The following is a 12,436-nucleotide window of genomic DNA, read 5'->3' on the forward strand; positions in this document are numbered from 1 at the left end:
TGTAATTTCCCTGCAATGCTTCCGATTCTCTATTATTTCCAGATATTCCAGAGTTTACATGGCCATATTAATTTGTAGAAAACTACCGCTTCCTCTTAATGCCTTAAGCGGCGTAAGGAAATCAGCATTCTTGTTTACATGACACTTCAACATTGCTTTCTGCAGAAACCCTGGAATAAACCTTTTTTTTTTTTTTAAGTGCTTGTAAATGTGTGTTAATAACTGTCAGACTTCAAATTGTCTGCTGAATGCAATGTTCCCATTTTTATGCATAATCCGTTGGTCTCTATTTTTGTGAAGATTATGATTGTTGTTATTTAGTGTATTTATTTGATGAATATCTGATCATCCATTAATACAAAGCACATGTGAATGATGATATCGTATTATCACCAAAATTTTTTTTTTTTATCATTGTAATTTTTCTTCGAAATGTCATATTTTAAAAACTTTTCAACAACTTTTCAAACAACTTTTTCCACTGAATTCATTTTGGCCACCCATCCATTCTGGTATGGAACACCTCCCTTTTTTTTTTCCTCAATGAAAATCCTCTTTTACTCGTATACACCAAAAATAATCCTAATTCAGTTTTTTTGTCTTAGTTTCCTTTAAAAAAAATGTAAACATACAAGAAAGCTACGCTATGGAACTAGTTTCAACGAATCAGCGAATTACGAAGTGAGCTGAAGGGAGGCTTGAGAGACATTATCCACTGGGTGACACTGTTTGGCAGAGTGACTTTAGAAAGACGACTTCTATACAAATAGTTTGAGCTCACATTTTGGAATATTTTATTTTTGGACTTTATTTATGTCATTTATTTTGCTCACCCAAATGTTTGAGGAGACATTCCCTCCCGTGACTACTCTGAGAAATCGCAGCTGAGCCACACCACTAGGTGTGAGTCCAAGATGACACCTGTGAAAAGTTACTGGGTGCTCCTTTAACATTGTGTCTCGAGACCAGGAACAGAAAACATGCAATTAGAATCATCTTTGCACCACCCAGTGAGAGCTCAGGAAAACTTTGGATATACCAACACTGTTTGTGTCACTCCATTTGCCTGTATTTGCGACGTTCCAGACACACTGTCAGTCTTTTCATTGCTCCGTCACATGCAACGCTTGATTCTGCTTTGGTTTCATTTGGAACTATTTTCCCTGGCAGAGCAAAAAAAAAAATATCCATATTTTGTCTACAATGTAAGTTACTCAGTATCTACTTCTTGTTTTATAGACCTGACAAATAAAAGCAATATCACATAGGAAAGAGAATATCAGCATGCCCGTGATTACCTGTTCCATTTTAGGGCTGGGCAAAATGGCCAAAAATATTATAATAATATAATGTTTTTTTATATAATTAGATATTGGTTTTTATCACTATATGCATTTCATACCATAAATGGGAGAGGAAATGGTTTCCACATATTTGTTAGACCTTAAGAATGAAGGGAACTCCACAGGGTAAGTTACCTTATAATTAAAAGTTCAGGATTTAATCCTACATGATATGTGTGAACTTTTTTTCATGAAAAATTGCCAATTTCAACATCTTATGCGGACATTTGACCCCTGAAAAACTTTCTTGTGATGCTCCAACTGCCAATAAACATTGCATGAAGAACAAGAAATACTTTCTTGACTTTGTCAACAAGTTAGCGTACCTGACAGTGCTTTGGATCATGAAAAAATATTTAACTAAATGGAACATGAATAAACAGCAAAGGTGTTGATGTCGGAGTTGCTGTTGTGTTCAGTTGATAGCTGTGTTGCGTTTTCTGTTCTGTCTTCCTCTGTACACATTTTAGCCATATAGCTAGCTCATTACTGGTTTACATGACTGCCGGCTGATTCCATGTATGTGATTCATTTAGCTTGTCGTGTGTATAACTTTGCCGAACTCCTATCTTTTTTTATTAATAACACACATTCCGAACATCTAGATGTAAAACATAAGCTAAATATGAAAAATTAGTCAAGCTTATCATCGATATTGGACAATGTTTTTGAATAATATCAATATCATTTTATCGCCAGCCCTACGCACTCATGCTTATGTGATATTGCTTAATTAAGAAAGGTTTGTAGAATATAATTTAGATAAGCGAGGCAGGGAAGGAAGGAGTGTGAGAGCCCTCCATTTGGGAGGAAAAGTGCTGAAATAGCTGGAACTGTCCCTGGGGGATATGCTGAAGATGACCACAGGAAGCGGCAAGGGTTTGTTTGGACATGTTGCTGGGGTAGCTGTGCATTAGATGGGCTTTAATCACAAAGATTATGATGAGCTTCAGTTATAGAGATGCTAATGAGTCCCAAAGAGCTTTCTCTTTCTGTAAATGGCATATCATGACCTTGTCTTGATGTTGCTAATGGACTGGACGTTAAGTTTGAAGGCCAGAAGGGTAAAAGTAATGGACACAAAAAGGCATGAGTGAAATTATATGGTGGACTGATGGACAATGAGAAAAGAGTGCTAGAGACGGGAGGAAGGACTTCCTTGTATTGTCTTTGACTGTCCTTGAAGGGATGTCTCTTCTCCCTCGAATATGACTGTGGCTTCTTTTTCTCTCAAAATTTGTCACATTAGAATTGGTCTCCGAGTCCTTTTTTGATTTTCATGAGAGGGAGAGCTCATTTTATATCAGGGCTCTCAGCAGTCAGTGTCTGATTAAGAGTAATCTAGTGCTGAGGCGTTTTGAAGGAACTGATTCTTACTCCGTGAGGATCTCTTCAAACTGTTGCCCCACCATGACAGTAGTTGACCTGAAAGAGAAATCTCAACATTTAAAGGGGTCATGAACTGCCTTTTTTTAATTTTGTACTGTTCTCTGAGGTCCACTTATATTGTTATCAAGATTTGTACATCAAAAAACATTATAATTTTGAAGAAATAGGCTATTTTCTGTCCTGTTTTGACCCCCTCTCATCGGAACACAACGTTTGAATAGGCATGGCGGATTGTGGACTCTGAAGTAAACGCCCACTGATATGATTGGCCTACAAGTTTATGATGTAAACTTCTGCATGTATGTTTGACAGCTTGCATCCTTCATAGATGGACGCTGCTGTGATTTAGGTTAAAATCGCATAAACACTCAGTATATATATCAAATGATCTGTAATAACAGACTAAGCAATAGTGACCACATAATAAAAACTGTTACTCACACTTGTGTGGTGCGACATTACTGTCAGATCCAATATAGTCGGCACAGCATCGTCTTTTAGTTTCAGTCTTTCTGAAAATTCTGCGTCGAATTGTTCCTTGTTTGTAAACTAATCTGCAGTAAAATGAAGTGAACAAAGGACCAAGTTCTTATTGACATGGTCTGGAACTTCATTAAAAATAAAATTCATCCACTCTTTCCTAATGTTGAAATCCAGAAGGAAGGCAATGCAAAGACTGTGTATTTCCACAACTTGGCAATGCACAGCATCTCGTTGTCTTCAGAGCCATCTTTATAGTTTGGTTTCTGGGTAGACCTGTGTTTGCCTCTCGTTATTTACCTATTACATGCTTGAATCGGTGGGCGGGGCTAAACAGGCAATGATGTAGAAGCAGGCGTTGATCTTCTGCGGAGGCAGTGTTTAGCCACACTATTACTTAATAAAGTGGCACATTCCACATCCTGTCATTTTGGCAGATTGGCTTCAATATAAGCTGTTTTTAGACTAACTGTTTTATAGTACAATGCCCTCTTATATGTCAAAAGATCAAGGGAATTTTGATTTCTCAGTTCATGACCCCTTTATGATGACAGTTTATGCAAATGTTTTCTATGGTGTACTATGTGGCAATGCTGAGAATGCAGTGCATAATTGCAAGGATGACACATGAAGACTTGAATAGAGTATATTTCTGACTTAATTTTAATTTTGACCGGTTTGCGAACCAATTCAGACCAATTTTGCGAATATACAGGTTCTTTGGCCCCATTTACACTTGGTATGATATTTTGGGTAATCCATTTGAAACCGGACAATGCTAAAGAAATGTTTAACACCTGCTTTACACCACACACCCAAGCAGGGCAGAAGCAGGGCGTATTTTTTTTTTCCGGCATCCATTTTAACAAATGTGTATATTTACGGAAGCAGAAGCATCGTGGCAGTGTGAGATAGAAGCAGTGAAGAAGAGTTAAATGATGAATTAAACTGTCAGTACACTGTTGATGAGTATTGTGAAAATTAGTTGACACGAAAAAGTAGATATTGCACAGAATAAGCATATATATAGAAATATAAATGTGTTGTTTACTGTGTTTTTTTTTATTAATTACAGCTTGTAGGAACCTCAGCCATCCTGCCATTTACACATGTGCTTTTAAGCCAAGTGGTCTGTGGAGGAGATGATGGGTTTTCGGTCACTTGTTTAGTCAAGCTGTCATGCAACTTTTGTCCATGTGTAATGTTTTCACAAGAAGGATGAAAGATTATTCACTGAGTAAAAGATTTGATTATTGGCTGAGAGAACAGACTTGCTACTAAATCGGTTGTGATGTGTAATATACAGTAGGTAGATATTAGGCCTAATCTGTGAATTAACAATGTGTTAATTAACATGAAATCAGACAACCCAAACATGACCAAAACTGACTGATATACAAAGAACAAAAGCAAAAAAAAACCTGTATGGTCCAGAAATGAGACATGTAACAGGTGTTTTGTGAGAATTATATGAAGTAGACTGTTTCAAATATTCATCTTCACTCTGCAGCTGGACAGCTCTAATAATAATAGCCTAATAGCCATAGTGATCTTGCTTCTTTTTATATCAAACACCATTATCATGTCGAATTAATGTTTACGTTTTGAAACATTACCTAATTAAATGTATACTTACATTTTGGATATTGAGGAGCTTGTGATTTCCAGACATGTGTATAACTGGGGTTTAGCTAAAAAAGGTTTATACTTAAAATGTTGCACAAGATCTTAAATCCCACTACGAAATTCATTAAGTGGGTTTTTTTCCAGCTATTTTCTACACATTAGTAATAGCTGCTGCTAAGACACTTGGAACAGAGCGAGGACAGTGCTGAAGAGTGCGCTTGGTGTCTGCACGATCTTGTGCGTTCTCACGACTGTGCCTTGGCGCATCCAGTATATTTTGCATTTGCGTGTCTTTGTGAGATGAGTATACTCTTGCTCGCTCCTCGGTTAGAAGACTACGTTCGATCCGTGTAATTTTTGTGCTCTCTCACTTGTTGCTTGCTTGCACTAATGTTATAAATGCAGCACTGGCCCGATCAGGTAAGTGACAGTTTAGCAACTGGCCTGAATCTTTCTCACACTGGCCCCGGGGCATCGGGATATATCTTATATATATATATACACTCACCTAAAGGATTATTAGGAACACCATACTAATACTGTGTTTGACCCCCTTCAGCCTTCAGAACTGCCTTAATTCTACGTGGCATTGATTCAACAAGGTGCTGAAAGCATTCTTTAGAAATGTTGGCCCATATTGATAGGATAGCATCTTGCAGTTGATGGAGATTTGTGGGATGCACATCCAGGGCACGAAGCTCCGTTCCACCACATCCCAAAGATGCTTTATTGGGTTGAGATCTGGTGACTGTGGGGGCCATTTTAGTACAGTGAACTCATTGTCATGTTCAAGAAACCAATTTGAAATGATTCGAGCTTTGTGACATGGTGCATTATCCTGCTGGAAGTAGCCATCAGAGGATGGGTACATGGTGGCCATAAAGGGATGGACATGGTCAGAAACAATGCTCAGGTAGGCTGTGGCATTTAAACGATGCCCAATTGGCACTAAGGGGCCTAAAGTGTGCCAAGAAAACATCCCCCACACCATTACACCACCACCACCAGCCTGCACAGTGGTAACAAGGCATGATGGATCCATGTTCTCATTCTGTTTACGCCAAATTCTGACTCTACCATCTGAATGTCTCAACAGAAATCGAGACTCATCAGACCAGGCAACATTTTTCCAGTCTTCAACTGTCCAATTTTGGTGAGCTCTTGCAAATTGTAGCCTCTTTTTCCTATTTGTAGTGGAGATGAGTGGTACCGGTGGGGTCTTCTGCTGTTGTAGCCCATCCGCCTCAAGGTTGTGTGTGTTGTGGCTTCACAAATGCTTTGCCGCATACCTCGGTTTTAACGAGTGGTTATTTCAGGCAAAGTTGCTCTTCTATCAGCTTGAATCAGTCGGCCCATTCTCCTCTGACCTCTAGCATCAACAAGGCATTTTCAGCCCACAGGACTGCCGCATACTGGATGTTTTTCCTTTTCACACCATTCTTTGTAAACCCTAGAAATGGTTGTGCGTGAAAATCCCAGTAACTGAGCAGATTGTGAAATACTCACACCAGCCCGTCTGGCACCAACAACCATGCCATGCTCAAAATTGCTTAAATCACCTTTCTTTCCCATTCTGACATTCAGTTTGGAGTTCAGGAGATTGTCTTGACCAGGACCACACCCCTAAATGCATTGAAGCAACTGCCATGTGATTGGTTGATTAGATAATTGCATTAATGAGAAATTGAACAGGTGTTCCTAATAATCCTTTAGGTGAGTGTGTATATATATATATATATACATATATATATACACATATACACATACTTTATATACACTGATCAGCCACAACATTAAAACATGTGCCTAATATTGTGTAGGTCCCCCTCGTGCTACCAAAACAGCACCAACCTGCATCTCTGAATAGCATTCTGAGTTTATATTCAGTATTTGGTGTGGCCACCAGCTGCATTAAGTACTGCAGTGCATCTCCTCCTCATGGACTGCACCAGATTTGCCAGTTCTTTCTGTGAGACGTTACCCCACTCGTCCACCAAGGCACTTGCAATTTCCTAGACATTTCTGGGGGGAAAGGCCCTAGCCCTCACCCTCCGATCCAAGAGGTCCCAGACGTGCTCAATGGGATTGAGATCCGGGCTCTTCGCTGGCCATGGCAAACACTGACGTTCCTGTCTTGCAGGAAATCACACACAGAACGAGCAATGGCTGGTGGCATTGTCATGCTGGAGGGTCATGTAAGGATGAGCCTGCAGGAAGAGTACCACATGAGGGAGGAGGATGTCTTCCCTGTAACATACAGCGTGGAAATTGCCTGCAGTGACCATAAGCTCAGTCTGATGATGTTGTCACACATTGCCCAGACCATGACAGACCCTCCACCTCCAAATCGATCCCCTCCAGAGTACAGGCCTCGGTAGAGTCCTACCATCACCCCTGGTGAGGCAAAACTGCTACTCGTCATTGAAGAGCACTTTTTGCCAGTCCTGTCTGGTCCAGCGAAGGTGGGTTTGTGCCCATAGTTGATGTTGTTGCCGGTAATTTCTGGTAATGACCTGCCTTACAACAGGCCTACAAGACCTCAGTCCAGCCTCTCTCAGCCTATTGTGGACCGTCTGAGCACTGATGCTGACTTGTGCATTCCTGGTGTAACTCAGGCAGTTGTTGTTGCCATCCTGTACCTGTCCCGCATGTGTGATACTGGGATGTACCGATCCTGTTCAGGTGTTGTTACACGTGGTCTGCCACTGCGAGGATGATCAGCTGTCCTTTCTCTCTCCCTGTAGCGCTGTCTTAGGTGTCTCACAGTACAGACATTACAATTTATTGCCCTGGCCACATCTGCAGTCCTCATGCCTCCATGCAGCATGCCTGAGGCACATTCACGAAGATGAGCAGGGACCCTGGGCATCTTTTTTTTGGTGTTTTTCAGAGTCAGTAGAAAGGTCTCTTTAGTGTCGTATGTTTTTATAACTGTAACCTAAATTGCCTACCGTCTGTAAGCTGTTAGTGTCTTAATGACCGTTCCACAGGTGCATGTTCATTAATTGTTTATGGTTCATTGATCAAGCATGGGATCTGTAAAGTTATTTGGATTTTTACAAAATTATCTTTTAAAATAAAGTGTCTTGAAAAAGGGATGTTTATATATACACACCGATCAGCCACAACATTAAAACCAGTTAAAAAACATTACAATTTTGGCAGCATCATGCAACCCACATCTTAGAATATCATTGCTATTCTTCTTTTATATTATAATATGAAATCATAAAGGAGGGGAATCTGGGCAGCTTTTATGTTTGCATAAAACAGATGTTACATAGGAAGTGTTACAATCTTTTTCTCCTCCTTTTTTTGTTGAACTCCCCCCCATATTCTTAACCAAAATACACTCTGCCATGAAAACACCCTTCCCCGCCACACACACTTTTCCATCCTGAAGCTCTACAGAAAAGCTTTTAGGATAATTGATTAGGAGAGGTGAGGCAATCAATGTGGTCTGCCTCAGCAACACGCCGACTCATTTCCGAGAATGTCTCTCTGCCTCTTTGTCTGTCTACCTCTTTATCAATGTACTTGTTCTATGTGTGCTTGGGTAAGAGGGGCCAAGCCAAGTGGTTGTCTGCCTCTTGCCTCTGTCTGCATCTGCAGGGTGCGAGAGGCAGCGTTCATTCTTCATGAACAGCCTGATAAGTCAGACTGCAAAGATCTGACAGTTTGAGTGTGGTCGTAAAATTAGCAGCCTCAGATATAAATTAAAAATGTGTAATGCATTGTACATATGGAGCTGAAGATAACAACATTGTCAGCCCTCAATCTTTAAGACTGTGTAGAATGAATAGAGTGCAAAAGTGATTAATTATTGTCAACTCTTTCTCTCTCTCAGGGTTGAGCACAGAAGGGATCTACAGGGTGAGTGGAAATAAGGCAGAGATGGAGACCATGCAGCGACAGTTTGACCAGGGTGAGTCACACTGCCTTTCACAATCATACATTTTTTCTTCCTCTCTCTCACTGTTTTGTCACTCTATTTCAGTTTCAGTTTAGTGTGCTTTATTGGCATGACTAATACAGGAAACTTGTATTTGTATTATTCAATACTAAAACTTTTAAACATGTTGACATGACACAGCAATACTGTTTTGTTTAATTTGCCCACTTGTCTATCTGGTTTGCCAAAGGATGTCTGTAATACCTGGAAAGCGCTATGTCCTAGTATTCCCATTCATCTCAAATGCAGTTGCTTGGTTTAAGTTTGTCAGAATATACAGTTACTTTTGAATGACTGTCAATAGAGAAACAGGATTTTTGCCTGCAGAATGGTGGACTTACTGCCGATGCTTATCAGCCAAACCTTGACCCTCTAGGTTATTCAGAGCAGTAGGCTAATATAATTGTTAACATGAGCACTTGGTATGAAAAGCATTTACCTGTCCTAAAAAAGCCAAGCAAAGGAACCAAGCTGATGTTTTGATGTGTTTTTATAGAAAAGGCCTTCAGTGTGTTTAGAGAGCCAAACTGCCATGACTTCTCAAATGTTGCTTATTAAAATAAATATTAGTATGGGGTCATGACAAGAGAAATCAAATTTCCCTTGATCTTGAACATATAAGAGGTCATTGTACATTGTACATTGTACCTATAAGTTTCAGAACTCAAAACTTCCTTCTCACTGCAAAAAGAGCATTTGTTGAAACCAAGCTGCCAAAATTACACTCTATACTTCCTCCACATTGTGCTGTCACACTGTGGTAGACATTTGCATCTGACCGCCTCTACAACAACACATCACTGCCTACTATACCTTATCACTTCCGTAGCCCTGCCCAGTAGCAGTGAGCAGTGAAATGGCAAGTAGAGAGCAGGTCAGTCAAGAGCAGAGAGCCAATCATAACAGTGGGTGTTTACAGTCAAGTCTAAAAGGAGAAGTAGCACCAAAACCAGGTCAGAATGAGGATGAAAATCTACCTCTACCGCCATGACATCATCTTAAACTTGATGCAAACATTACTGACTATAAACAATAACACGACTGCTAGCTGTTAGCTACTAGCTCATTGTGCTGCATAAAGCAGTTGTTGAATGGTGATTTTACACAAGTGTAACAGTTCAATTGGCCTGGTTGTTTTAGAAGCAAGCTTTCCAGTAGCTGGTCAACTAAATAAAGTGAAGCTTTCAAGCAGAGAATAGAGTTAGTAGTTTGGTACGAGAAGTGCAAATCAATCCCAGAACAACAGCGAAGGACCTTGTGAAGATGCCGGAGGAAACAGGTTGACAAGTATCTATATCCACAGTAAAACAAGACCTATATCGACATAACATGAAAGGTTGCTCAACAAGGAAGAAGCCACTGCTCCAAAACTGCCATGAAAAAGCAAGACTTAATTTTAGAAGAAATGTCTTCTGGTTTGATAAAACTGAACAGTTTGGCCATAATTACCATCATTATGATTTGAGAAAAAAGGGTGAGGCTTGCAAGCCGAAGAACATCCCAACCTTGAAGCATGGGGGTGGCAGCATCATGTTGAGGGGGTGCTTTGCTGCAGGAAGAACTGGTGCACTTCACAAAATAGTTGGCATCTTGAGGAAGGAGAAATATGTGGATATATTGAAGCAACATCTCAAGACATCAGCCAGGAAATTAAAGCTTGGTCACAAATGGGTCTTCCAAATGGACAATGACCCCAAGCATAAGGTATTGGAGTGGCCATCACAAAGCCCTGACCTCAATCTAGGCTTTCAAATTTCATTTTAGTAGGCAGAACTGAAAAAGAGTGTGCGAGCAATGAGGCCTTCAAACCTGACTGTTTTGTCTGGAGGAATGGGCCAAAATTCCAGCAACTTATTGTGAGAAGCTTGTGGAAGACTACCCAAAACATTTGAACCAAGTTAAACAATTTAAATGCAATTCTACCAAATACTAACTAAGTCTATGTAAAAGTCTGACCCACTGGTAATGTGATGAAAAAATAAATAATTATGTCTACTATTATTCTGACATTTCACATTCTTAAAATAAAGAAGTGATCCTAACTGACCTAAGACAGGGAACGTTTTGTACGATTAAATGCCAGGAATTGTGAAAAACTGAGTTTAAATGTATTTGGCTAATGTATATGTAAACTTCTGAATTCAACTGTATATTACTCAAACATACTAAAATAATTTAAAAGGTATATTATGATGTTTTTAAAAGCATAAATTATTGACAGAATCTTTAAATACTGCATCTCTAATATAGCCAACAATGGTAGCGAAGCTAAGGACGTTATGAAACTAATCAGCAATTACACTTGTCTTCTTTTCTTTGAGCCTCAACACACTCTCTCTATATTTCTCTCTCGGTTTGCTTGTCTGCCCCCCGTGATTTTACATGCTCTCAGATTACCATGCTGTTGTAGCAGCATAATCTAAAGACAGCTCATGTATATTGCAGTAAAAAACTCTTTTATTCATATTTGCCTTTGGGAAAAGTTTGAGTGGGCCAGCCTCTAGGGGCTACAGTACACCAGGCTGACCTTGCTGCCTTCAAAGAAATGGCTGCCGTTTTTCAAAACATGGATCACATTTCCATCAATGAGCACATTGTAGAGCAGATAACCTCAATTAATCTGGACTGATCCATAGTTATCGATCTTGCCCACAAAGGGTCTTTACAAAAGCATAATATCAGAGTGCATATAGGATGTGTGCACATTATACCAGTGCATACTTGTCTTCATTTTATGTCACTTCAGAAGCACTACCCTTACAAAAAAGTACTGTGGCATTACCATGGTACAGAAATGGTATCAGATGTTAATACCGTGGTACTTTGATAAAGCACTAAATGATTACCATATTCATGATATTCATATTTGGTGTCACCAAAGTACTTCAGTGAATGAATAATATATGATGCTTGACAGAAAAAGTATCATTTAAGGCTGTTGATTTTATGCGTTAATTCAGTGTGATAAAAAAAAATAGCGCAATCCATCATATGCCCCCTGACCATACGTAAATAACGTAACAATAAATGTTCAGACTAAAAGAACAACGTAAGGTTGAAGTACCATCTTTGTTTTTGCGAGCTGAAGTCAGCAGGGGTCTGCCAGCACAGCTGTACAGGCATCAACAGCTGTTCATAGACATAATGCATGCTGAACAACAGAATGCAGGGGTCTCGAGATGCATATTTCAAAGTTTCAATCTACATTACACTGGGCACAGCATTATAAAAACATGGCATTTATGGCTGGAGATGCTGAAAACCAGTGAATCGTGACCTGAACACAGTGAACGCTCAAAGTGTCCAAAGTGACCCATGTGTAACAATGAAAATAGTGCACACGGAATACAAGTGTACATCCTGTGAAGCCTTTAAATCTAGCTCAGGCAGATGGACAATCTCAAAATGAACTGCAAAATTGATTTCTTTGAATTGTAGGGAACTATATGTTCAGTGATATGGAAATAAAACTGCCACAATAACTTGATGTCTTTGAAAGATGACACTGATTCTTGAGATGAGGGACAAATCATGTTAATTATGAGTTTTAAAAAAAAATATTATATTAAATACATTTTAAATGAATATATTTGTAGACAAAGGTGTCAGCTAACAACATGCATTTACTTCATAACTTACATCTTAC

The 12,436-nt window shown here is 39.4% G+C and overlaps 1 protein-coding gene across 1 annotated transcript in view; it reads left to right on the plus strand.

Moving 5' to 3' along the window:
- Positions 1-12,436, plus strand: part of LOC127632011 (rho GTPase-activating protein 35-like) — a 116,337-nt gene that overhangs the window by 84,979 nt on the left and 18,922 nt on the right. Inside the window, exon 4 of the mRNA XM_052110465.1 lies at positions 8,686-8,763. Within this exon, the coding sequence (XP_051966425.1) occupies positions 8,686-8,763 (78 nt within the window). The remainder of the gene's footprint in view (positions 1-8,685; positions 8,764-12,436) is intronic.

Source organism: Xyrauchen texanus, chromosome 38 (assembly GCF_025860055.1).
Source record: "Xyrauchen texanus isolate HMW12.3.18 chromosome 38, RBS_HiC_50CHRs, whole genome shotgun sequence".
Lineage (NCBI taxonomy): Eukaryota > Metazoa > Chordata > Actinopteri > Cypriniformes > Catostomidae > Xyrauchen > Xyrauchen texanus.